This window comes from Dermacentor variabilis, chromosome 9 (assembly GCF_050947875.1).
Source record: "Dermacentor variabilis isolate Ectoservices chromosome 9, ASM5094787v1, whole genome shotgun sequence".
Lineage (NCBI taxonomy): Eukaryota > Metazoa > Arthropoda > Arachnida > Ixodida > Ixodidae > Dermacentor > Dermacentor variabilis.
This window is the reverse complement of record NC_134576.1, coordinates 62,612,682-62,640,321: the sequence shown is the minus strand read 5'-3', so window position 1 is coordinate 62,640,321 and position 27,640 is coordinate 62,612,682. Positions and strand designations below refer to the sequence as shown.

At 51.1% G+C, this 27,640-nt stretch overlaps 1 protein-coding gene across 1 annotated transcript; it reads left to right on the top strand.

The window, feature by feature from the left end:
* Positions 1-20,982: 20,982 nt before the first annotated feature.
* On the top strand, positions 20,983-24,441 carry LOC142592738 (uncharacterized). Its single transcript, XM_075704348.1, has 2 exons — positions 20,983-21,409; positions 23,390-24,441. The coding sequence occupies exons 1-2, from the start codon at positions 21,074-21,076 to the stop codon at positions 24,308-24,310; spliced, it is 1,257 nt and encodes a 418-aa protein (XP_075560463.1). The 5' UTR covers positions 20,983-21,073; the 3' UTR covers positions 24,311-24,441.
* Positions 24,442-27,640: the final 3,199 nt, after the last annotated feature.

The window sequence follows — 27,640 nt, the reverse complement described above, 5'->3', positions numbered from 1 at the left end:
GAACAGAGCGTTGGATTCACCGCTGCAGCTGCTTTTGCTCGAGTGGCGTGGACCGTTCAGGCATCCCGCGACATCACATAGACGTGAAAATCTCTGCTACTTGCATTTTGTGGGAGTTTCGCGAGCCAGAAAAAACCAGCGCAGCACTGCGCCATAACAAAACTATACTGAAACGTGAAGGCGCGGGTGGTGTACAGTCAAGCGATAACGAAACCTTTCGGCCGCCCGCGTTGTTGTTATGGATTGTTGTCAAGGGTAACGTGAATGCGTTATTTTTTCGAAGCATCGAATAGAACTGCACAAGTATCTCATTTTCTTCCGTCTCATAAAGTAGTGCAATTATCTTTTTATAACGACAAGCTCAGTACTAGCCACAGAAATAAAATGAGTGCCTTCGTCATCTGGCTAGTACTTGAATGTCCCTTGCGAGTCACAAATCGTGACCTGCGTTTACCTCATAAAGTAGTGCAATTATCTTTTTATAACGACAAACTCAGCACTAGCGACAGAAATAAAATGAATGCCTTCGTCATCTAATTAGTACTTGGATGTCCCTTGTGAGTCGCAAATCGTGACCTGCGTTTGCCTCAATTTCTCAATTATTAAAACATTGCTTGCGATAATATTGATGCCTTACGTGTCCTCGAGCATTGGTCTATCACTTTAGCTTGACTTAAAGGGGCCCTGAAACGCTTTTGACGATTTTCTACAAACGTACTGAGTCGTTAGAGTAGGTCCTTCTGAACATTAATTGACACATCTAAGTGCTCTGCGTAAAGCGTGTAATTTGTTATAAGGTTTTGAAAATGCACATCGCTGCCGATCGCAGCGCACTGCTCGGTGGAATCTTAAGCCGCCCCTACCCATATGACCGAAATCACCCATATGACGTCAGTGGGGCGAGCTATCCGATTGGCTGACCAGGACGCGTGATCGATAATTTTTCCAACTTTATGGTAAACAAATGATCTTCGTAATAGTTGGAATGTTAGTTAATTTATTTTTATAAAAAGAAAGTAGCATAAAGAGAATGCACAAGAACAATTTTTCAGTACGCTTAAGCACTTCCGGCACACAGCAAGTGTCGTCTGCTTGTGTTACAACGTACTCTATTTTGACGAGAGCTCCGCGGTCAGAGTCGGTCTCAGTCTTTTCGCGAGCACTATGATTCGACTTCGTTGCCTTGTGGACTGCAAACGTAGCGACTGGCAATATGTCAAGCTGCGAATCGTGTCCCTCTGCAAGGCAGCGTACGAGCGAACTGGCTGCTGCGCATCGGACTGCCGCTATACGATCGGCGCCAGGATTTGCGCGTTTGTGGCCGTCACTTTACACCGGAAGATTACTAACGCAATAGCGTTTCGCGAGTCCCGTATTAGGGCCAACATAAGCGCAAGGGGACAGGGTCTGGCCGCTTGACTGTGCCGTAACGGGATGAGCCGAGATGAGCAGAAGGGCAAATGTGAATGGTCTGCACGGTGCAGCCACCTGGTGGCATAGAGCTCAACCATACACAGTAGCAGCAACGAAGCGTATTCTTCTTTGCTGCTGGTGCGTATATTTCGCAGGAGTGTAATCATCAACACGTTGTTTTTATAAATGTTTAAAATGTTTTACACTTGGTTAGAGCAATATTAGCGCTTTGTTTGGCTGGTTAAGCGCTGCGCCAACAAGTATCTGGACCGTGCAGACCGATCAGGCCGCTCACGTACGTCTACGCCAAAGTTCCTTCATCAGCTTGAGTTTATGCCTCCAATCATTTGCCGAAATGACCAGCTTGCCTGTGGTTAACGGAATACCAGACACGTTCGGCGCTACGACAGAATGCTCGCAACGCACGCTGCTTCGATAGCTCTCGCTTGAGTTGACAGCCAAGCGGCTAGCGGAGAAGTTTCGCGCAGGCGGGGGCGGGCTCCAAAACAACCGGAAGTGGACGATGTGACGTCGCATCGTGACGCAGGACCAGTGAAGGCGGAGCTTAGCCCCGCTCGCTCGGCAAACGAGTTGAGGAGGAAAAGCGTGGCTGGGGAGGAGGGTAACTTCTAATCGCTTGTAGCTCCATTAATACGTAACGCTTCACTTAAATTGTGGTGCGAATGTTCTACTTAAGCTGTACCCTACGCGTCTACAAAATTTGTCCGAACCGTTTCAGGGGGCCTTTAATATTTGCCTTTAGTGTCCCTTTGGACACACGTGCTTCTGCATGAAAGGGAGAAAGAAGACGAAGTGGTTTTGCACGAGACGGCATAGAACGCGCGAAACGCGCTCTTGTCGCCGCCATCGTTACGACGGAACGGTAGCAGGGCTCTTTGCTTGGAGGAGAACTGCGCACAAGTCCGTTGGCTGTATAGGCGCCTTTGCCGCGTGTACCCGGTTGTTGCGGCATCAGCGTATAGGCTGCGATGAGCCGTCACACCTCCAAGCGACAGCTGACGGGCTTCGGCGAGCTCCTGGACTGGCGGCCGCTGGACTTCGCCGACACGGTGCCCAACGTGTTCTGCTGCACCTTGTGCGGAGTCCTGCCGGCGTTTCCGAAGCGTCTGAAGCCCTGTTGTCACGTGTTCTGCCAGAAGTGCTTCGAGAAGCTCGCCGAACGAGAACGCCGCTGTCCCCTGGACCAAGCCCCTTTCACGGACGACGGGGTCGAGACGCTGGACTCTGTCCGCGGCGGCGTCAATCGACTGCGGGCTCGCTGCCCTAACGCGTCCAGCGGATGCCCGTTCGTCGGCGCCCTGCCAGATCTCAAAGAACACGTGGCGGGTCGCTGTGACCACAACGAGGTGCAGTGCCCGCGGTGCGGAGCGACCGTCCTCCAGAGCACGGCACTCCACCACTACCTCGAGGAGTGCGGCGGCGCGCGTAAGGTTGCATCGCCGGTCACGTCGGAGACTTCTAGCGTGGCATCGGCCGACCTATCCGAGGAGGACACCTCTCGTAGATCCAGCCGCAGGTCTCAATTGGCAAAGAATCTGGACAAGATCAAGCGTTCGGGAGGCGTCTCCAGCGGAGCCCGCAAGTCCACTTCGACGGAGAACGCGGCGGAGGAGAAGCCTCAAATCGTGGCCGCCATCAGATCATTGCTCCAGGAAAGCCACGGAGGTTCCATTCGCTCGGCAACCCGCAGTGCCGGCCGGACGCCCTCGGTCGAAACCTCGCTCATAAAAAGCGGCCGCAAGGGTGGCGCCTCGTCCAAACCTGACATCAGGAGCTCAAAGAGCACGACCGCAAAAGTGTCGAAAAGGGCCGAGGGTGTCCAGGAGATTGACAAGGCGCCCCCGGAGAGGCAGCTGCTTGAGAAGGTTGACTCGATGCTCGCGAAGGCGATGGAGACCGCAGATGTGGCAGCGGCAGCATCGACGTCGGCAGCCGAAGGGGAGGCGTCGAAGTCGTCCTCCTCCGGTTCCGATTCCAGCAAGAAGTCGGCGCCATCGCCGTCGGCTCGACACCGCGCGCGCAAGCACGACGCCTCCAGGAGGGCCAAGGGCGTCGCCCGCGTCGGTGCCTCCTCGCCGCCCGGCTTCACCTGCTGCTACATCACGGGCATCGTCGGGGCCGAGTCGCGGATCGCGTGCGGCGAGGAGCTGGTGCTTCGCAGCGACAGCTCGACGCTGGCCGACTTCACGTTCCGGGTGCACGCCAGGCTGCGGCGCGACGCCGAAGGCAGCGTGCTGGTGTGCTTCACGCTGTGCCTGTGCGGAGGCACGTGGCACCAGGTGGCCGACTGGGCGCTGGCCAACAAGATCAGCCTGCTGCTGGTGCACCCGTGGGACCAGGTGCTGAACAGGCGGCTGCCGCTCTGCCTGAACCCCGACGCCGTGGCCGTGACCAAGGGGGCGGCACAGCAGCCGGGGCGCTGGGACTTTTGGTCGCCCACGACCGAGCTCCAGCTGAAGGAGCTCGCGGCCCGTGGGTTCGTCTCCAGCGGGGCCATCTGCGTCGCGCTCGAGATCGAGTGACGCTCGCGCGCTGATTTTGTACATTATAAAATCACGCCGCTTCATTTAGCGGGTTACAACGTATTTGTGTTGCGGAGTCATTTCTTTACGCAGTATTCTAGGAATCGGAGCGAGCGTTAACGTAATAGTAGTACTGCCGAAAAGAGGTATGTGTATCGAGCAGTGTCTCTTAACGCGAGACCAGGAGTTTGATGGCGCCGGTTACGTAATGAAGCACTGGTGGTTTATCGGGAATAACTGGCACGTGCTGGACGTGTAGGTTCTGCAGTTTTGTTTTCTTTTTTTTATCTTTTGCTATAACCATCCTCTCTATCTGTTCGCAGGTTTCCGCGTAATTGTTTTATCTGATAAATGGGCTTGGTTTATAAGGGTCATAGATGTTTTTTTTTTGTCCTTGTTCTATTCCAAATTCGTTATAGGTTTATGCATTCGACTCGCACATAGCCGTCCTATGCAGACGTGCCGTGATAACAAATACACATACTTGTATTTTTACATTGTTTTGCCTCATTGCTTCTGATTCTCGGCGTTTATTCTTGAGAACTTTCTTTCTTCTCGATTTCGTCAGCGGCTGACGGGCGCTTGTTTGCTGATGTCAATAAACTGATACGCTATAAAAAAAAAAGGCTGAATTCTGTGCACAGGAATCTTTATCGTATTCTTCACACGGGCTTCACTTTTCGAAATGTCCGTGAAAATTTCCGAACTTTTTACATTCAACTATTATTGGCCCTCTGGCCAGATGGGCGGGGGGGAAGGGGGGGTTGACTACGGAGGGCGCCTTTGAAAGCGAAGCTATAGGTACCCTAGAGTTTCTGTATGTAGCAAAAGGGAGCAATATACTCCTCTAAGCCACCCTAACGAAGCTCTTTTGTGGCGTCCGTTGGGAAGGGTTGCCGCGTGGCTATGGAAAGCAAAGAAATTGTAAGTAGCGAAAAAGGTCAACGAGAGCTGCAGAGTTATTTTTGCGTCAAAGAAGTATCAGTGAAATAGCTGAGAGAGAGAGAGAGACAGAGAGAGAGAGAGAGAGTGAAACATCTTTATTAATATTTGAATGGCGAGAGTAGTGTGGTAGGATAGGAACCCTCAGTCCAGGGTCCCTAAGATGATTCCGGCGATGTTTCGAGCCCGTTGTATCACAGCTCGGAGCACCTCGGGAGGTCTGTCGCGGAGGGCATCGTCCCACAGCTCTTTGTTGCGTAGGGGGTAAAGGAGAGTTGGCAAGGGAGGAAAGAGGTTTGCAGGGCACTCAATCGTGACGTGGAAGATTATGGGCGAGCTGCCACAGCCAGGGCAACGATCTGCATAACAGTGTGGGTAGAATTTATTGAGAGAGACAAGATTTGGAAAAGTTGCGGTTTGTAACTGGCGTAATGCAACTGCTTCCTCCCGCGAGAAGGACGGCGGTGGTGCGGCGTGGGTGCGACGAATGCCTGTATAATGACGGAGTATGTCTTTGTAACGGAGCAGGGGATCCCCCCACTCTGAACTAGTCACCTTACCACGCCGAGTCGCCCGGAGGGAAATTTCTCGGGCAACCGCATGTGCGCGTTCGTTACCCGGCAGCGAGGTATGACCAGGGGTCCAGAGTAAGTGGATGCGGGGAGGTGTGGTTGGTGTATTTTGCGGCATCTGTTTGAGAATTTGGTGCGCCGCTCTCGGGATGCCATGTCCTGATAGGAACCCCCGGCATGCCTGTTGCGAGTCCGTCAATATATACACTTCCTCAGGAACACGGATGGCGTATCGAATTGCAAGAGCAACACCGAGAATTTCTCCGTCAGCGGCATTTGTTCCGCGCATTGTAGCAGAGTCTCTCAGGGATTCGGTGCCATCCAAGACTATCGAGGTATAGCCCTCTTTAGTGCGTGATGTGTCCGTGTATAAAGTATGTGTTTCCGGGATGTTTGCAAGCATGCGGCCAATGTATCGTACACGGGCTTTGCGCCGCCCTTTGTCATGCTCGGGGTGCATATTACGTGGCAATGGATGAATACTTAGTGCTTGGCGTATCGCTGACGACAAGATTGTTGGACGGGTTTCAGATTCAAGGGGAGGACAGAGTATCGTAGCCGTGTGAGAAGGTGGCGGCCAGTAGGAGTGAGTAGGAGGCGCTGGCGATGGCTGACCCAATGTGCCTCTAGCAGCTCGCCTAGTGTGTTATGTGTCCGTAAGTTAAGGAGACGGCGTGTGCAAGTATAATTCGGGAGGCCATGGGCCAGCTTCGTCGCTTTGCGAATCATTGCGTCTATGCGAAGTTGTTGCGCTTGGGTCAACCGCTGAAATGGGAGATGGTATGTAAGGCGGCTGATCACGCATGCCTCCACCAAGCGCAGCAGGTCCTCTTCTCGAAGGCCCGAGCGCCTGTTGGAGACCCTCCGGATCACGGCCAGAATTTGCTCAATCTGTCTGGATAGACGGGAAATAGTGTAGTTTGACCTGCCATCCGCTTGGACGTGTAGGCCGAGGATACGAGCACGATTAACCTGTGGTATCGGTGTGCCATCCACGTGCACAGTGATAGGGGGAGTAGAGGAACGGCTCCGGGGGCGAATGATTATGAGCTCCGACTTTTCCGGAGCACATCTTAAGCCGCATTTTCTCGCGTACTCGGAAACAGACAGTTTCGTCAAAAGGAAAGGTTGCAAAAAAAAAAAAAAGAACGACATCGCTATGGTTCGACAAGGCCGTTGCCGGTTGGCTATACCATGCGCTTGAAAGAAAAACTGGAATGTAAGAAAAAATGAAATTGTGATAATAATAATAATGATAATAATAATAATAATAATAATAATAATAATAATAATAATAATAATAATAATAATAAAGGGGTCCAATCCATGCTGTAAAGGTAGCTGGACAGAGAATCTGCAAGCGACAACTAGAACGATTACTCATTGCGACGTAAGTAGAAATTATTCACGTGGCAACATTCACATGCGCTTTACTTAATTATTAGCCTTAGACGTGTCGACTTCCTGCGACTTGGGCACTTCTACTTCGTGCCCCGACAAATAGTGGACCAGAGAGAAGATAAATTCGGAGCACCTCGTATGCACGCTGCTTTTCAGGAGTCCTCACTGTGCGTGGCCTTCCCATGGCACTCTCCAGCACAAATCATTTGCTACGCGGGTCCTCCTTTTATGTACGAAAGCGTTGGTACGTCACTCCCAGCTTCCTATGCTACAGTCAAGCTGCCGTCGCCGCGGCAGCTTGAGCAACAGTAATCTTTACCGGGAAACGTATGCGGGAAGCGCGAGGTGTTTCGCATTGAATGTAGGCGCAGGAGCGCCTTATCATCAATTATGTGGTTCGGATGCTAGTTTTGAGCTCGTTCTTTATTGAAACGTATGCTGTTCTGTATGTTGTGTTGCGATTCGCCTGCGACACGTGGTTTTGCCGGCGCGACTGCGGCGGGGCGGCGGACATTTTGGCCCGATCGTCGTCACCGCAACACTCATCGCCAGGTGTTTCCAGGCGCGACTGCGGCGAGGCGACCGCCTAGGGATCATCCTCGCATTCCAGTCATTGTGCCCGAAACAGGCGATGCCAAAGCAGGGATCTCATTCCAGTTATTGGGCCCGAAACAGGCGATGCCAAAGCAGGGATCTCGTTCCAGTCATTGTGCCCGAAACAGGCGATGCCAAAGCAGGGATCTCATTCCAGTTATTGGGCCCGAAACAGGCGATGCCAAAGCAGGGATCTCGTTCCAGTCATTATGCCCGAAACAGGCGATGCCAAAGCAGGGACCATCTTCTCGTTACAGTCATTGTGTCCGACCGGCAGCGCCACGACAGGGTGCTACGAGATCGTGCTCGACATGGTGCTACGGCATCGCTACGACAGTGTGCGTCACCATTAGCCCATTGTACATTCACGTGCTCGTCTTTTGAGGGGTTCCTTCTTGCCCTCAACTGCGAGAGTATAAAAACAGCTGCCCCCGGACGCCAAAAGGAGGGTTCCGATTTCTTCTGTTGAGTGAAGTGCTCTCCCGTCTCTCTACTACGGTCAAACCTGACCGCCAACTCTTTGCGATGTTAAAATAAACAACTTGTTTCGTTGTTACCAGTCGACTCATGCTTTGCCGGGACCTTCGGATGCTTCCAGTTGTACCCCAGGCCGCCAGGCCAACGCTACCCTTGGGGCTTGCGACCCAGGTACAACCACGGGCGTCAGCGCCGAGTTCCCAACAGATCGTACCAGCGGTCAGACCCAAACATCTGGTTGGCAGCGGTGAGATCGCCTACGACTTCAAACAACTGTCTGCCAGCGGCGAGATCGCGACAACGGAGGCCAGCAGCGAAGAGATGCAGTTGACGGTATGCTGAGCAGCTCAACGACGATCCGGGAGCAGTGCAACGAGCCCTGTGTGACGACTGGTTGCCTGCAGCGGAACGACTGCGCGGAATTCCTGCCTGCGAGGTTTGGTGAGTGCGGGACTTTCTTCTTCTGAGCTTTGCCAGGCTTTTTGTTAGTGTCAGAAACAGAGCTGGTAATTGTGGTTGTCGTTGCTGCCGGGTTAGTTTGCGGCAAGACAATAGTAAGCAGTAGAGAAAGCAGCATTCAGAGCAGCCATGGATTTGAAGTCGTTGCGCAAACCGAAATTGTTGGAGCTTGCAAGAGAGTTGGGTCTGGATGTCTCAGACAAACTAAGAAAACCAGAACTGATAAAGGCTATTCTTGAGTTAGAGGCTGAGGATGACGAGCTGTCGGAATGCCTTGAGACTATTGACGAGAGGTCAAAAAGACAGGAGCGCGAACTTAAAGAGCAAAAAGAGAGACATGAGCGCGAATTTAGAGAGCAAAAAGAGAAACAGGAGCGCGAACTTAAAGAACAGAAAGAGAAAGAAGAGCGTCAACACGCTTTGGAAATGAAGCGTCTCGAGGTAGAGATGGAACGCGCTCGTAATGGAAGTCAGGCACACGGTGCAGGAGAACGAGTATTGTTCAAAATGACTGACCTGATGCGGCCGTTTAAGCTTGGAGAGGACATTGGTTTGTTCCTGGTTAACTTTGAGCGAACGTGCGAGAAGCAGGGGTTCTCTCGGGAAACGTGGCCACAGCGCTTGCTCACTTTGTTACCCGGCGAGGCGGCCGACGTAGTCGCTCGCTTGGATAGAGAGGAGGCAGAGGATTTCGACACAGTGAAATCGAGTCTTCTAAAAAAGTACCGGCTGTCTGCGGAGGCGTTCCGTCGGAAGTTTCGGGAAAATGAGAAAGGCAGAAGTGAGTCATATACAGAGTTTGCGTATAGGCTTATGTCGAACATGCAGGAGTGGCTCAAAGAAGAGAAAGCGTTTGGTGACCACGATAAAGTTCTGCAGTGTTTCGGGCTAGAACAGTTTTATAGTCGGTTACCGGAGAACGTGCGATACTGGGTCTTGGATAGGCCAGACGTGAGTACGGTGGCTAGAGCCGCTGAGCTAGCCGAGGAGTTTGTGACGCGTCGAGCTCGCGGAGCTAAGGACGGTCAAAAGGGTGAATTTGGCTCCAAGTCTGAGAGGCCAAGGTTCACGCCCATGAGATTTAAGGGGGACACGCGTAGTGAGGATGCGAGTGAAAGCAATCCGACCAAACGTAAAGAGACGGCAGCCGAAGCCGAACGCAGAAAGCGGTTCGAGATGAGGCGAGCGGGCGTTTGTTATACGTGCCAGAAGCCGGGTCACTTTTCGGCGCAGTGTCCGGAAACAACACCAAAAGTTGTGTTTTTTTCAATAGGCAGCACGGACGAGAACATGAAGCTTCTCGAGCCTTACATGCGAGACCTCCTCGTGAACGGGAAAGAGTGCCGAGTGCTTCGCGATTCCGCAGCTACGATGGATGTAGTTCACCCGTCTTACGTAGAACCCCATATGTTCACGGGCGAGTGCGCGTGGATCAAGCAAGCCGTGGAAGCTCATAGCGTGTGTCTGCCGGTAGCAAAGGTGCTTATTGAAGGACCTTTCGGAGCACTTGAGACGGAGGCGGCAGTGTCATCTATGCTGCCACCCCAGTACCCGTACCTATTTTCAAACAGGTCCGATCACCTCCTGCGCGAGAAGGGGCTTTTGTTTGGTGAAGCTAGTGTTCAGGCCTTAACCAGGTCGAAGGTTCGGGAGCTCGCTGCAAAGGCGGTAGTTGCGGGGCCGACGTTATCAAACAACGAAAAAGGGTCAGAGGCGCAGCAAGCTGATATTCAGAGCACGCCCGAACTGAATCAAATTGAGTCTGTAGCGTTGAAGGCGCCAGATACTGGAGAGGAAACGCCCGACACGGGAAAGTTAGAAGAGCTATCTACTGATTTGCTCATCGCGCCTACGTCAGACGGACTTGATAGGTTGCTAAAAGTCAGCCGGACGGCTTTGATAGCCGAGCAAAAGAAGGATTCCAGCCTGGAAAACGTGCGCTGCAATGTCAAAGAAGGTATCGCCAGGAAAACTGCGCGTTTTGTGGAAAGAGGTGGAGTCCTGTACCGGAAGTATCTAGACCGCAGAGGAGTGGAGTTCGATCAGCTGGTCGTGCCTCAATGCTATCGTCAGGATCTGTTGCGCTTGTCACACGGGGGTTCGTGGTCCGGACACCTAGGAGTTAAGAAAACTAAGGACCGTCTCTTGCAAGAGTACTATTGGCCAGGGTGTTTTCGGGACGCAGACCATTTCGTGAGGACATGTGACACTTGTCAGCGGGTGGGCAAACCAGGGGACAAATCAAGGGCGCCGTTGAAATTGGTACCTATCATAACGGAGCCTTTTAGACGGCTCGTTATTGATACTGTGGGACCTCTGCCGGTAACAGCCACGGGGTACAGACACATTTTGACTGTGATCTGCCCAGCGACAAAGTTCCCTGAAGCAGTGCCGCTTAAAGAACTCAGCTCAGTTGAGATAGTTAATGCACTACTGTCCATATTTGCGCGAGTTGGTTTCCCTGCGGAAATCCAATCAGATCAGGGCACAGTGTTTACTAGCGCTTTGACGACAACTTTTCTCGAAAGGTGTGGGGTAAAGCTGTTACACAGCTCAGTGTACCACCCACAGTCGAATTCCGTTGAGAAGCTCCACTCCGTCATGAAGCGCGTGTTGAGAGCGTTGTGTTTTGAACATCGATCTGACTGGGAGCTGTGTCTGCCTGGGGTGATGTTTGCTTTAAGGACCGCGCCGCATGCGGCTACGGGGTTTTCGCCAGCTGAACTGGTGTACGGTCGCTCGCTTCGATCTCCGCTTCGCATGCTTCGAGAATCATGGGAAGGTAGGGGCGACGACCCAGTCGTGGTGGAGTACGTGCTTAAGCTCCTCGAACGCTTAAGAAGGGCACAGGAGTTGTCAGGTGAAGCAATGGCAAAGGCCCAGCAGAGGGCCAAGGTTTATTATGATCGGACAGCCAGGGCCCGTCGTTTTGAGGTTGGCGATGAGGTCATGATATTGCGCACATCGCTAAACAACAAACTAGACGTGCAGTGGGAGGGCCCAGCACGAATTGTTCAGAAACTGTCGGACGTTAACTACGTGGTAAGTCTGCCAGGAAAGCGGAAAGCACAGCAAGTTTACCACTGTAATCTGCTCAAACCTTATAGACAAAGGGAAGCAGTGGTGTGCCTGATGGTAAACGTTCCTGAAGAGCTTCCGGTCGAGCTTCCGGGACTAGGCTCAGTGACGAACAGGGAAGACACCGGTCAAGTCATTAGTGACCTTATCAGTAAAGCACCGCTGTCGCCCGAGCAGAAAACCGAACTACACCAGCTATTACAAGAGTTTCAAGGTCTGTTCTCTGAGAGGCCTGGTAGGACTTCTGTACTTACTCATGATATAGAACTTACCTCCACAGAGCCAGTACGATCCAAGGCGTATCGGGTGTCACCCCGCCAGAGCGATATTATGGAGGCTGAGGTAAAGAAAATGCTACAGCTCGGTGTTATTGAGGCAGGTGAGAGTGATTATACCTCCCCTTTGATTTTAGTTGAGGTACCGGGCAAGGAACCTCGTCCTTGCGTCGACTACCGCAGGCTTAATTCCATCACTAAGGATCAAATTTATCCGATCCCTAACATCGAGGAGCGCCTTGAGAAAGTTAGTGGCGCTCAGTTTATTTCCACCCTAGATCTTGTCAGGGGTTATTGGCCGGTTCCACTTACAGAAGAGGCTAGTAGGTATGCGGCGTTCATTTCACCAATGGGAACATTCCGTCCTAAAGTGTTGAGTTTTGGTTTGAAGAACGCGCCATACTGTTTTTCAAGTCTCATGGATAAAGTGTTGCGGGGACAGCAAGAATTCGCTTTACCGTATCTAGACGACGTAGCGATATTCTCCGCATCCTGGTCTGAGCATATGACACACTTGCGGGCAGTGCTAACCCGCCTGCGCGAAGCAGGCTTGACAGTAAAGGCTCCTAAGTGCCAGTTAGCACAGGCCGAGGTTGTCTACCTCGGTCACGTGATTGGTCAGGGTCGTCGCCGCCCCTCTGAAATAAAAGTGGCCGCTGTGCGAGACTTTCCGCAACCGCGCACGAAGACCGATATTCGGTCGTTCTTAGGTGTCGCCGGCTACTATCAGAGGTACATCCCTAGATACTCTGATATCGCGGCTCCCCTGACGGATGCTCTAAGAAAAACAGAGCCTCAAACAGTCGTCTGGGACGAGACAAAGGAAAGAGCTTTTAGCGCCCTAAAGAGTGCCCTAACAAGCCAGCCTGTGCTACGATCGCCAGACTATACAAAAGGGTTCATTGTTCAGTGCGATGCTAGTGAGCGAGGCATGGGCGTTGTACTGTGCCAACGGGAAAATGGAGAAGTAGAACACCCCGTCCTGTATGCTAGTCGTAAGCTGACCAGTCGTGAGCAGGCGTATAGCGCCACCGAGAAAGAGTGTGCATGTCTCGTGTGGGCCGTTCAGAAATTGTCATGCTATCTAGCCGGCTCGAGGTTTATCATTGAGACGGATCACTGCCCTCTCCAATGGCTGCAGACCATCTCTCCCAAAAATGGCCGCCTCCTGCGCTGGAGCCTCGCTTTACAACAATATTCCTTTGAGGTGCGTTACAAAAAGGGGAGTCTCAACGGTAACGCCGATGGCTTAAGTCGAAGCCCCTAACGTAGGAATCAGCCTCAAAATTGTTTGTTACTGATGTTTTTCTTCCTGAGGCAGGATTTTTTTTTTACATATTGCTTTTGTTTAGTGTTTCAAAGTGATGATATGCTTTCTAGTGCAATTTTTCAATTTGTGGACGCGTTCTGAGTGATGCTAGACTACTGTAAGGAACTAGGCAGTGGTATAAAAAGGGGAAAGAGCCTGGCAGGGCTTAGTGAGGGTTGTGCCGTGCTTGCTGACTGAGCGGTTGAGTTTCAGCGTAGTTCTAACGCTTGCCGGGAACGAGAACAAAAATGTGAACTCTCCCGAAGTCACTTTGCAGTGTCCCGTGCGAACCTGAACAAGAGAACGAGGCCTTCTCTGTGCGCTGCGCTCAAGAAACGTCGAGGGACGCCCGACTTCGGTTATGAGCATCATCGAGCGACATCCCTCCGGACAGCGGATGCAGTCCCCTGTCCATCGGGATCTCCTTCCCCCGGCGGGGCGGTCTGTTGCGATTCGCCTGCGACACGTGGTTTTGCCGGCGCGACTGCGGCGGGGCGGCGGACATTTTGGCCCGATCGTCGTCACCGCAACACTCATCGCCAGGTGTTTCCAGGCGCGACTGCGGCGAGGCGACCGCCTAGGGATCATCCTCGCATTCCAGTCATTGTGCCCGAAACAGGCGATGCCAAAGCAGGGATCTCATTCCAGTTATTGGGCCCGAAACAGGCGATGCCAAAGCAGGGATCTCGTTCCAGTCATTGTGCCCGAAACAGGCGATGCCAAAGCAGGGATCTCATTCCAGTTATTGGGCCCGAAACAGGCGATGCCAAAGCAGGGATCTCGTTCCAGTCATTATGCCCGAAACAGGCGATGCCAAAGCAGGGACCATCTTCTCGTTACAGTCATTGTGTCCGACCGGCAGCGCCACGACAGGGTGCTACGAGATCGTGCTCGACATGGTGCTACGGCATCGCTACGACAGTGTGCGTCACCATTAGCCCATTGTACATTCACGTGCTCGTCTTTTGAGGGGTTCCTTCTTGCCCTCAACTGCGAGAGTATAAAAACAGCTGCCCCCGGACGCCAAAAGGAGGGTTCCGATTTCTTCTGTTGAGTGAAGTGCTCTCCCGTCTCTCTACTACGGTCAAACCTGACCGCCAACTCTTTGCGATGTTAAAATAAACAACTTGTTTCGTTGTTACCAGTCGACTCATGCTTTGCCGGGACCTTCGGATGCTTCCAGTTGTACCCCAGGCCGCCAGGCCAACGCTACCCTTGGGGCTTGCGACCCAGGTACAACCACGGGCGTCAGCGCCGAGTTCCCAACAGATCGTACCAGCGGTCAGACCCAAACAGTTGTATGCGAGATTCCAAAGAATGTATGCGCTGTTCGCTTCACTTTCCTGAGTGATTGTAGCCTCTGCCTTACGGGGGTATGAGCAATTGAATTTGGGGGCATGCAGGGGTGTAGGTGGGGGAGTGCGGGGCTTATGGGGCTTCAGCCCCCCCCCCCCCTCCCCGAAATTTTTTCGTGCTGTCATGCACCGCCAACCAAAACAACCCACGGCGCCGGAAATCATTCTCGATTTTATGTTTTTTAATGCTGAAAAAGACATTTCGCCGCGAACATTGCGAACTCGGGCGGGATTTCATGGCAACGCCCATACACCCGGAGTCGCATAACGCAGAGAGCCCCAACGAAGTGCAAAGTTTCGAGGGCTTTCGATGGCGAGTGGGCTCGTCGCGGTACCTCGCGGAGGCTGTGGAATCTATAAAGCGCATGGATTTCAATTCGGAAACTTTATGGGTATAAAGTTCTCACAAACTGTTGATGCGAAATGTGCACTGACATTTCCAAAGTCGTGCTTTAGATTTCCCGTTCCGGAACTTTGTGGGTTTAATGTTATAAACATTTAAGGCCAAAGGTGCATTGACTTTTCTGAAATCGTACGTGGGACCATACAACGAGCCAAGCCAAATGAACACACTCGGACAAGTTGACAAAGAACGCAGCGAGGTCCGATGAAACGAAGCGTTGTTGTGGTTCATTTGTGACGTCATGCCACAGAAAAGAATATCAACACATTTTTCACCTGCGCCAAAGCATCCATGTGAAGACACTAAACCGAGCAAAGGTAACTACGTTCTTATTTAGTTTTCTACTTGAACTTTTATTTGCGATGACACATTGAGCCTCTCTCTCTCTCTCTCTCTCTCTCTCTCTCTCTCTCTCTCTCTCTCTCTCTCTCTCTCTCTCTCTCTCTCTCATATTTTTTTTTCTCGCTACCCGCGGGCTGCCGTACCAGCCAGAGCGCATGCGTTTTTCTCGTGTTGCCCCGACCACCGCGCGGCGGACTTCGATTCGCGTTCGTTTTTCTCTGGCCGAATGGGTTTTGGCCTGGCACAGTTTCGAGCACTTTCTGGCCAGCAGACGAGAAAAAGAAACTATTGTCGCTCGCCGCCATCGCTGTGGGGACTCGACGGATTGCAACGCGTTAGCTTGAGCGCAACCTCTTCGGAAAATTTTGCCTCGCCGGCGTAGGATAGCGAGCAGTATGCCTGTGGTTCCCTGTGGACCAAGCGTATCACTTTTTCTTCGATATTCCTTCGGTAGCCACATTAGGTGCCCAAATGGAAATAAAAATAACGCATGAATTAGCTGCAGTGAATATAAGTATGGCGGCAAAAGCGGAAGCGGAACAGTGTAAAACGTGTTTACTTGAGGGCGCCGATTGTATTTACAAAAGGGCTGCGAATTGCAGTTGTGGGGACAAAAAGTGTTCAACTCGTCGTATTGTAACCTACTTCAAGTACATCACGCGGGAGGAAAAATTTTCTTCGTTTCTGCGAAGACAACAGCCTAAAGAACCTGCAAAAAAGTATAGGACAAAGCAAAATGACTAGCTCGTTGCGTTTTTAGTGACAAAACGCACAAACCGGATACCCCTTTAAGGTCTATCGTTAGTGAACGTGGCACTTGGCAACTCGTGGTTAGTCGATTTTTGTTGAATTGCCTCAAGCAACTCAGAAGTCGATGATCCTTTTCTAGTTACTAACTCCGACGATATCATCAGTTTTTTTTTTCGTGTCAACCATAACATTGTTTTTGGCTTTTCTGTGGGTATAGAGGAATTATTTTACTCTATTCCGCATCGTGAATTGTTTGTTGCCGTCAAACCACGCATCGATGCGCGTGGTGAAACGGTATTTCACAACGCAATCGGTCTTAGCTCTGCCAATTTTCTGGCCTTATAGGAAGGCTATCTCAAAATTACCTTTATTCTTTTTGACAATAACAAACTATACTTACAAAAGAAGGGCATCTGTATTGGTTCGTGCCTAGCGCCTCTGCTATGTGACATATTTCTTTCTGAAATGGATATAACCCTTGACAACGGTTTCAATAACCCGCATGTGAAAGAAGCTTTCAGATACGTAGTCGATTTTTTAATCTTTTTGGACGAACACTGACAATGATGAAATCAACACGGTTTTAAGCCCTTTTAAGCTTTACGGCGACGGTCTATCTTTTACCCTCGAGATTCCGGTTGACAACGTGCTGCAGTTTTTAAATATGACATTTTGAAACATGTTTGTTGGTGCTGTACTCACCAAGCGCTAAAAAGGAGCTGTTACCATACGATTCCTCCCTCTCGAAAATTGTAAAACGAGGGATTGCAACAACCTGCCTGGGGTCCGCGCTCAAAAATTCGTGCCATCGTAGGATCAAGTTAGTTTTGACAATCAGGTTGAGCGGCTTTTAAAAGCCGGCTGCCTTCGCTCGGTGTTGGTGTCATTGGCGGAAACTTTGCTCCAGATCTGAAAGGCAACAAAAAGCGTAACGCTCGAAAAAAAGGCACAAGTGGTCCCGTACCTTCACAGGGTTAACAACAACCTTAAGAAGGTAGCGAACAGGTATACGGAGTACCAGTGCTCTTCTCCGCCCCGAAAAAGCTGGCCCCTATCTGCACCCGAATCACGGGTGGCGCTACGAACGGGTGTACAGTACAGCACGTTAAGCGTTGCGTGCATTGCTCCACTGAATTCCTCTCACCGATTCCTCTCAGCTGTGGCAAGTGCTACATGGGGCAAACTGTGCGTCGCTTCAACGACCGAAAGAGAGAGCTCGCAAATATTTTAAAGAAGGATACGACTGCGCACTTCTCTGCGCATTGCTGGTCTTGTCCCGACTGTGAGCCACTGTTTTTGAATGTCAGGATCCTAGGCAGAAGCAAGAACGAAACCGCGCGTGAACTGTTGCAGGCCTACCATATCCAAACTTCTGTCTAGCTTGCGTGAGTCAAACTTTTTTTATACGCTTTATGATTCGGCATTGAGATTCCTAAGCATTAAAAAAAAGTGTTAACAATACCTTCGTCTGACTGGCGTTCTTTGCGTGTTTTATGCGTTTGCGCATTTGCATGTTTGTGTATATATAGGATGCTCTGTTTTCGGAATAAACAGTTGTAAGCGTAGCGTTCGTCAAATTTCCTTTCCTTTTGACTCTCTTTTCTTTTTTCGAGTTTTCGCGCTAAATATCATCATGTAAAGCATCATGTTAGGTGCCCAAAGTAGGCATTCCATTGTGGCCAGCATGCTTTCCTTGCAGTTTATTTTTTCGTTTCGGTGCCCCCCGCCCCACAAAAGAAAAAAAGAAAGACATCTTGCGGCGCAGCGATTTGTCGCATGGTGAAAGTTCGATTTTGTTACTTCTTCTTTTGCGGAAAGTAATGGGCCATGGTTCGCTTCAGTTGCCGGATACTCTTATTATATTATTGCTATAGCAACTATATGGACAATCCAGGCGCATTCCTGCCGTCGCCGTCATGTTCTGTATAAACTCGAAGGGCGATAACATCGTGACCGCTCGCCGCATGCTGTATGTGCGAATGAAAGCGTAGTGGAAGGGGGGGGGGGGCTAGGATTCTGTGATCTGTGAATCTGTGATTGCGCAACATGTTTATTTGCCTCGTATGACGCATTATATATAGCACTTTTTCTCAGATACGTAGATTTATTGAAGACTTATACATAATTTAAATATCTTGTTGCGAGGTTCTGTGTATACGAGCAGTGAACTTTGTTTCCAGTGACACTTTTTTGGCCTTTGTCAAGCTCTGTATTTGCGTTTGTATAGTCCATTGTATCTTCGCATTGCTAATGTATTCGTATATTTTGCAGAACTCTTGCTTTCTATATGTGCTTTCCGTTGCGACTATAATTTCGGTGCAATTACTCAATATACATGATCGGTGACAGCTGCTCCTACGCAATACATTGGAACAAAAGACAGCGTCATTGTGATTTTTCCTTGGCCATTGCATATCTGCAAAAATGTAAACAAGGTTCTTGAATGACAAAGTATGATAAAAATATTTGGCCTCAACTTGTTTATTTCATGACCTTTACATTTTTGATATCAGCGGCATGCGCTGCTTTGCTGGTTTCGAAGTGATACAGTTCTTAAGTTCGTGTGATTTTTACTTATTAACTAGACAAAAAAAACAACAACAACGAAGCGTTGACATAACTTCGGGCACAATTTTTGGGACATACGAGTACGTTTTTTTATGACATAATAAATATTTTGCTTGTCTTGACAATGCGTAGCGTTCAAGAATTCTTTTGCAGCATCTTTGGCAATGGCAATGCAGTTATTATTCATGTATTTGATCCCTCGACAACTTCTATGAGGAGGAGGCCGAGCTGCAGCGTGAGCCTCCCCCCCCCCCCCCCCCCCGAACGAATTTTCTGGCTACGCCACTGGGGGCATGAGCTATAGATGATCCATAGATTTTTTCGACGATGTATACGCCTTGAAGAAATCCCGCGATCCTAGCCATATACAGCTCCGTTGTCACGAGAAATAGGCAGTCAGTGTGAACAAGGACCCGGTGAGAAGCGCCTCGCTCAACATAAGCTCATTGCACTTGGTCATGCCACGCAGGACGGCTGAACGCCCACGGTGGCATGAATATGATTCCCGTAGGACGACGACGCAGCCATATCTGAAACAGAAAGGCGCGTATTTTGACAGGGACAAGGAGGGAGACACGACACGGACCAGCGATCGTCCGTGTTGTGTTTCCCTCGTTGTCCCTGTCAAAATACGCGCTGTTCTGTTTCAGATATAGCTTACCAACTCGCCCAAACGTCCGTTTTCATAAGCAGCGATATCGGCATGACGACGGTGCGAAGGTGAGAACGGCATGAAGACGGCGGAATGACGAAGATGATGTGACGACCATGGGATGATGATGATGATGATGATGATGATGATGTGACAAGGTGATACCGATGTTATGACGGCATGACGACGGTGGGTTCGCGATGCTAAAACGATTGTAATGCTGTGACGAAGCCGGAGTGGCGAGGACGGCATTACGACAGTGGGAATTACTACGACAAAATGACTATAATTGAACTACCACAACGGTATGACCACAATGCAATGATGACAAAAGCATAACGACCATTGGATGTGATGCCTGAGTAACGACGAAGTAATAACGACGCCGACGGCTCGACTACAATATGATGCCAATGCTGGAATTATGCCGTTGGTATGACGACAACATCGTGACGGAGCTGAAGTGACAGCAGGATGACGCTGCTACAGAGGTATGGAGGTGCTGCAATGACGACAGTGGAATTGCTACGACAATTAACATGTCGATAAAATGACGATGACTGCATGACAACGACAGCATGTTGGTGTTGTTGTCCGCACTTACGTGCATCACTTGCCGCCGTGGGCCGCTTCGATTCGCATTATATGCAGTGTTTCTTTGCACTATGTCCGGTACCGACCAGTCGTTCAAGACTGTAGCAAGAGCTAGGAGGAATGACAGTATGGTATGACTACGATGGCGTGATGACATATACCTTCAGCATGGCCCATGTGCTCGCGGCAAGAGCCGCCTCGATTCGCATTATATCCTGTGTTTTGCTTGCATTATGTCCGGTAACGGTCAATCGACTAGCCAGGAGCCAGCAAATATGGCGATGGTATGACTTTCAAGGTGACCCACGTATTCTGCAAGACAACAGCCAGCCATCATCCGCGGAAAAGTCGAAGGAACAGGCAAGGAAAGTTTATCTTTAAAACTTTCTTATGCACGTAAGAGTCCTGTCGCGGCTTACCCGACATGGTCAGGAAAATCTTGGAGGCTTCCCAAAGAAAGGCTTCGCTTTGAAGCTGTGTCGTATAATCGGCTTGTCGCAAGTTTCGCATCTCATTGAAGCTGTACAGTCATCGAACACCAAGAGGAACGCGTTAACTTGACGTCACATGCTCACAGAAATAAGATGTTAGCTGCGCTGGCTGTGCCTTCACGGTCTGTATGCCATCGTCTGTATGCGAACGAAACTTAGAAAGCACAGCGCATGCCAAGCTACCGGCACTACGCGCACTCTGCAAACATCGGAGATCGTTTTGAAGATGAGGCCCGCGCGGGCGCGCACTTTGGCCACGTCGCAGATCGCTTTCGACGCACCTTCTCAGGCTTTCACTCGCACATGCAGCACATTGCCCGCGGCGACGATTTTATTACCCTTGGACGTTATACAGAACCTCACGGCGACGCCAACGGTAGAAATGCGCCAGGAGTGTGCATATAATTGTTATCACAATAAAAGAACCGCAATAACGTCTCGCCCCCTATACACGCACGCACGCACACACGCAGCATATAGCACACATCACACAACATATGACGTCGTTAGCACGTGCATGGACAGAATAAAAAATAAACACTTCTTGCTATTTTTCGTCGAGCATCTTCCACTCGTGGCAGCAGTACTGTGAGGCTCAGCTTGTTGTACCGCGCGGCAGTAAAATGCGCAGGACCGATATAATCACGTGGCGCCTGCGATCGAATCGGCAGGTTCGCTGTAGATCGAGCAACTATAGCTATCTGTGTGACGTCACGGCACGAAGTAGGCGTACAGGCGCAGGCTTTCACTTATAATAGCTTTCGCACGCCGCGTCCCACGAGGATCGAGATCGGCGTCGTGGATTTCTCGTCAATTCCTGGCCTCGCAGTGACGCCCCGGCCAAGTCCTTAGCTCATGGAGATGCGCGAAGCGCAGCCGTATCGCGTGGCCGTCGCGACCGTCTCGGGCGACGTGGAGTACCGTTCCGTCCTGTTCGCCGGGGAGTCGCCGCCCAGACGCCTCGTGTGCGCCGAGTGCCGCACCGTGTCGGCGACCGAGCCCCGCTACGCGATGCGCGGCGACGTGGTGTGCCGCGAGTGCGCGCTGAGCTCGTCCCGCAGTCCGCGGGGCGACCGCGACGACGCGGCCGTCGCCGCCGGCGAAGCTCAGCCCCCCGGCACTGGTGCATGCCGGCTGCCGCCACCTCAGCCATTCGTCGACGGCGACGTCGAGCTCCTCGGCGATCTCGAGGTCAGCGGGTGACGACGCGTCCAGTGCGCCTTTCCGCTGCTTGGAACGGCCTGTTCCGCGCGCGTGCCCTTATTGCCACCGCCGCACGGCAAACTGCCAGGTCGCGCGGGAGCAGTTTCCGATCGCCGTGTTCGCACGCAGGCTGGGTCGACGCATTTTACGGCATTTTCAGCAGAGAGGCAATGCGGTGACGTGACACGTCTAAATTGGGAATTCCGAAGGCTTTGGTGGCGCATTGTGTGATGCTGTATTGGGCCACAGTGTTCTTTTTAGCTGCGTACGTAAAAGGTCTGCCCATGGACGCAGAGTTCGTAGTGCAGTACTATACATCCGTGGATGATATTCACGTGACGTCGCGAAGGCAATTTGTAGTCCTATTCACAGCTTCCCACTGGGCTCCTGCAGATTAATGTATCCTGGTATCGCGAAGCTTTTCACTGTGCTGGCTGGGCTGTAGTACAGTATGGCGACCTCAATCTCGTCGGTGCATACCACTACACGCTCTAAAAGGCACCTTGCAACTGTGTAACTTTTCGGGGCAGATTTGGCACCTATACGTCTTTACCAAGTGGCGCCATCGGGGCGGCTTTTCACCGGCCTTTCCCGCTTTTCTGGTAAAACTTTGAGCAACGTCGCGCCGTGTTCGCAATTAGCAGCCTTCCTTAATGAAATGCATTGCACGTCATTCGCAGTGATTTCGATTTGGGCATCTCGTACGCTGTGACATATTCATTTCACCTATGCATGCAACGCACACGCCTGTAATATATTATTGACTCTTACACGGCAGCGAGTTTGTTCCTTTTGACAGCTTGCGACATACCTCCATGAAGTTGCAGAAAGCTTTTTCACGTGTTACCATAGCTTATGCGACATGCCATGGTGTGGCACGTGAACGACATGATCCTGCGTCGGCGGCCGAACAATATTACCAGGTAAAGCGCTCTGCATAAAGAATTTAAGGCATGTTACAGCGTTTGCAACCTTACTCGTTTCAGATAACCTTCGTCCCATCCAAGCGCTGTTTGTTCCCGTCCTAGTGATGTACCAACCAGACCAGCACACTGCTATAGTATAATTTGTTTAGCATTGTTACTTTAACCGCCCATGTGGGTTTGAGACGCTCTCGTTCACAGGAACACCCACTTGAGTCCGCAGTCCAGGATGTCTTGAACTAAATTGGAGCCGCTAAATAGATGGTGCGATTACGCTATTGTTCTCAACACGAGCGCGTGTTAATCTTACCTGAGTAGCGAACGATGCGCATCGTCTTAAGATAAGGCTAGCAACCGCGCTTTCCTTATCGAAACTTCGTATAGTCAGTTAGTGCCGCGCTCCTGTTCACGTCTTTCGGTTGGCTTCCGGATCCGCTTGGCAATGCTAAAGTACTATAGTGTGGTCGCGAAATACGGAGTACTTGCAGTAAGCTTGCAAGCAAACACGAAGGCGGCATTACGTGCTTATACGTGAGGCGCGCGCTGTCACGTACGCTACACGACAAACGTGTATAACTCGCTCATCTGATTTCTCGGGCACCTTGGGTGTGGGTATGCCGCGGGCGCTCGCGAGCGCTCCCCCAATTTCGGAATCGTCCTCCGTGCTCGGAGGCCATTGAATGTGCGAGCTCTGTATTCTGTGTGCCGTGTTACTGAGTGCGTCGGAAATGATCTGAACGGGAGCGCATCTGCAGGCAACGGGTGTATTTCAGCGCTGCCAAATGATGTGTAATGAATGAAGCTAACAGACCCTGCATGTGCCAAGAGCCACCAACCAGAGCCGGTCTTGGTTGCGCGCGGACTGCAGCTATAACGTACGCCTGCGCACGTTGTCCCATAATTACGGAATTCACGGTATGCGTATACACTGCGCAGTGGCGCTCGGAAGTTCGCCGACGAGTGTGTGCCATGAAATATAGGCGCCACGAAAAGTGTCGAGCAACTAACCCAGCGTAATCGAAATTTCCCCCTTTGTTCACTACAGGTGTTGTGCGCCTACGCCGGCCTCAGCTGTGACTTTAGAGGAAAGCTCGGCGTTCTCTCCAACCACCTTTCCTTCACGTGCGCCTGCCACACGATCGAGTGTCCGAGGTGCGGCCAGAGAGTCGTGCACAGGGACATATGGCGCCACGTCAAGTCGAACGCTTGTTCCGAGAGCGCGACGGCGCCAACCACGGAACACGACCCCGCGCTCGTTTGGGCACCGGTGTTCCTTAATTGGGAACCAGTTCTCGCGCCGAGAACTAATTCCGACCGCGCTACTCTATCCGTCGTCTCGGAATCAACCTCGGTCCACCGAGGCTGGTCGGCCGGAGCCCACGGAAAACGAGCCTCCGTGCCAGCTAGGGTTGGACAAGAAAGCCAAGCGCTGGCCGGCACACTGTTGGTGAGGTTTCCCGACATCACCGCGCCCTTCGGCGGGTGCTCGACCGGTGGCCCGGGCCTTGCGAAAGCGAAGCCAGCGGCCTGTTCGGTAGACGGCTCTCGCATGGTCGAGTTCTTCGGCAGCGACCAGTTGGTGCTGGACGGCTTCCTGCTCAGCATGCAAGCGGCTCTGTTCTACGATTGTGCCAACGTTAGCGGCCTCGCCTCTTCTTCTACTTCGCTCATGAAGTTTGTCGTCTTCGAGCTGCTGGTTCTGGACGTCGGCGACGCGAAGGGCGCCCAGCCTGTTGTCTATTGCAGGTGGCCGCCCACGAGAATAGTCGTCCTGACCCTCAACGGTTTTCGCGGGGTCGAGGGCAGCAACCTGGTGCTTCGCGCTGGCGTCCCTTCCGGCGGCCTACGGTGGCCGAAGCGTAGGGACTGGACCAAAATGGCTGTCACCGAAACCATCGACGCGGAAGTCGTCTGCAAGGAGTTCCTGGCTTTCGGTGTCGTTGACGTCACCGTTGAGCTCAAATGATCCTTCTATACCCCCCTTCCAACCGTTCTCCCTATACTGCACTGCCGCATTGACATCGCGTCCACCTCTGTGAGACGTGTTCTACTTTTAGCGCCCTGAAATACGTGACTGGAATAAAACCTTTTATCCTATAGCTTGTAATGTCCAAGCCGTTCCGCATCTTGGCAAATTAGGACTTGTTCGGTTCAGTTATGGCCACGTATATCACATTTGTGCAGCATAAAAAAAGGTACCATGTTTTTGCGTAAGAACCTAATTGTAGCCGGCCATAACAGAAAACTCACTATATGATTAAGACAGTGCGTGCTACAGCGCATTGTCCCAATCACATAGCGAGTGGCTTACATTTTGCGTCGCCTAACCCTGCAGTCCCACTGAAATGGCGAAATGTGTTCAGCTTCTGCAGCGTACACACCATCACATGTTGCGGCTCTGGCAAGGACGATTGACGACTTCTCGATAAATGATGCTAAGAGCTGGTAAGCTGAGAAAGGGTCGGGCAGGCAGTTATAGGCGTATACGCTGGCAGACGGACAAATTCGCTAAGCCACTAGCGCAATTTCTGCAAGCGGAGAGGCTTACCGCTTTTATCTAATAAAAATCTAGCTGCAGGGAAAGCCTGACGAACGAACGGCAGTTGTTTCAATGGCAAATTTGAAGCCAGTTACATTTTCATGCTTTAATGCACAGTCATCTTTTAAATATCTTTAAAATCGCGCCTAATTTGAGATAGTTATCATCAAATTTCAACGGTAAACCTAGGCAACATCGACACTGAGCGCCGCGGGAGCGCAGAAAAGTCAACCTCGCTGTCCTTATTATATAGATCGGAACGCCCCGTGACAAGCGCGAGGACGTTTGAAACCGAACCTCTCGGCCGGTCGCAGCAGTTACTGAATACGTCACGCTTTGCCTGCATAGTGTGTGTCGGGTCACGCTTTGCCGCCGGGTGGTACCATTCAAACGCGCAGCGCGAAGCCCTCAGTGCCGATGTTGCCTGGATTTGACCTTCAATTTTGATGAATATCTCGCATTGCGTGCGATTTTTGGGATTTTTGAAGAATTGGCATGGCATAAGTTCTGACGCCCTGCAAGCTCTCTATATAAACAACTGCTCTCAAATTAATAATGAACATTTAATTTAAAATGTCGTTAGTCTTTTCAGAGTAACCTAATTCTTTCCCTACCATGGAAAAAATAGGTGTTTTTTGTAGGTTACACCAGATTTTTTCTTAAGAAGCTACTGCACTCAATATCTTACGTAATGCATAGGCAAAAAGCAGAATGAACACTTTTCACGCATAAGGATGTTATTGATGAGATGTATGTCATAAGATATAAATTGCCAGAATGAAGATTGGGGGATAAAACTAAAAGTTTGTAAAGACACGCTTGTATCTACTGAAAAAGAAAATGTAACAAAATTTATTAGATACAGAAAATGTATAGCCGTCTAATACGCACTATCTCTGAAAAAAAAAGATCAAGATTTTTCGTTGGACAGGTATTCCACTACAAACATTTAAGTGCAAGCACTACAGTTTGGCGTGCCGGGCTGCGGCCGCCGATGTTCAGGGCTGGCTTGCGTCATCGTCACTTTCAGAGTCAAAGTCTGACGAAAAGGCAGCATCCTCACACTCGCTGCTGTTCGATCCATCGATAAAATCAGCCACAAACGCAGCGGAATTGCGAGATCTGCGGTCTTTCCAAGCACGCGCGCCGCTCCCGGAGGCGGCCATTTTTGCTCTCTACTTTCGTTCAAAATTAACGCGTTCAAAAATCAACACGTGGGGTAAAAAAAAGCGAACTGTTTAGAAGACAAAAGAATAGTTCTTCACGTCCGATATAACGCTGTGTGCGGCGCGAAGAGTTTCGAAACCGGCGTGTCAAACCATCGTTAGTGGGCCGACGATGCCCAGTGGGCGCGTTACTGAAAGGCACGTGCCTCATGGTCATTGTCTTTTAACTGCGGGGCTATTTAGAGGCTCGTAAAGTCGGTTAACCGTGGTGGTGGGTGTCAGTGTCACCTTCGCCACGCTCGGCGAAGGTTCCCCGCTGGGCCGACAAATGGCGCCAGCGCCACAGCGAGCGTCCGCGAGGGTGCGCGCTGCTCCGGGCGAGCCAATCAGCGCGCGCCAGGAGGTGGGAGAGGAGGAGGGGAGAGGAAAGCGCTGTAAACAAGGAGCGCGTCCATCAGTCGGCCTTTCGCGCAATGGACATCGAAGGTTAGGAGAGGTGCCAGGGCACTCGGCGGTGAAATTCCGCCCGTTCTCGCTCCGGAAGCAGCGGACGCCGAACGGCTAGAACGTCAGCGCGCGCTGCCGAAGAGCGAATAATCTCTCGCTTTGCGCTAGGAAAACATGAACTGTAGATCCTAGCTCAAAGCATCGATAGAGATGATAAATGACAAGATCGGAGTAATAAACATTAGCAATAAATTGAGAGGATAATCACAAGATCAGAGCAGAAGATATTATGCGGCGCTCTGCTCTCGCAAATACCCGGGGCTCGGGGAAGTTGAGGCCTGAGAAAAATTAATGCCGTCTTCCTCTGTGGGGGCTTTCGGTTGGGACGGCGCGCCATTTGAGGCGCCCGCCGCAACAGAAGCGATTTGTTGAGATATGCGTCGGTGTCGTGTGCCAGACCGACGCGGTGGCAACCGCCGCGCCTTAGCAACTCTAACGCATGCTAACTCCGACGCCGTGTACCCGGTAGCTTCTTGAAATCCGCCGAAGCGAGCGCGCGGGGTTTTATCGGAGAGCAGTGACGGTCGCACCACCTGTGTGCAGCATGCATTTGCACCGTCTTGCGATAAGAGCCTCATGCCCAGATACCTACACCAGGCATAACGCCCTGTCGCGGGCCAATCTCGCTGCAGCCGACCGTGTTCATCCATCGCACGCTTGAGAACAGCACAATAAAGTGTGCTATCGTTCCGCCACGTGGTATTTTTTTATATTTCGCAGGCTTTCTTTGGAACGCGGGAGAAAAGGGCCACGTGAGATTTGTCATGCTGGTAACAATTAAGAGGTTTCTCAAGGTGCTCTACAACTTTGCGTATCACACTTGGGGTCTCCTGCCAATATTCAAAAAGTTCATTAATGAAACACAACTAATCCGTTAATTGAGGGGAAAATAAAAAAATAGCCTGAGTAACTCTAGGCCAGTGCCAACATTATGCGTTCGGTTCAACTCGCGTCCTAGTGCCTTTCATTTTTAAAACGTTGGCTCAAGTTATGTGGGACAACCTGTATATATACATACATATGTGTGTATGCATATGGTGACGATTTTTCAATGGGACAAGCGTATATTTAGAAAGATGAAAAG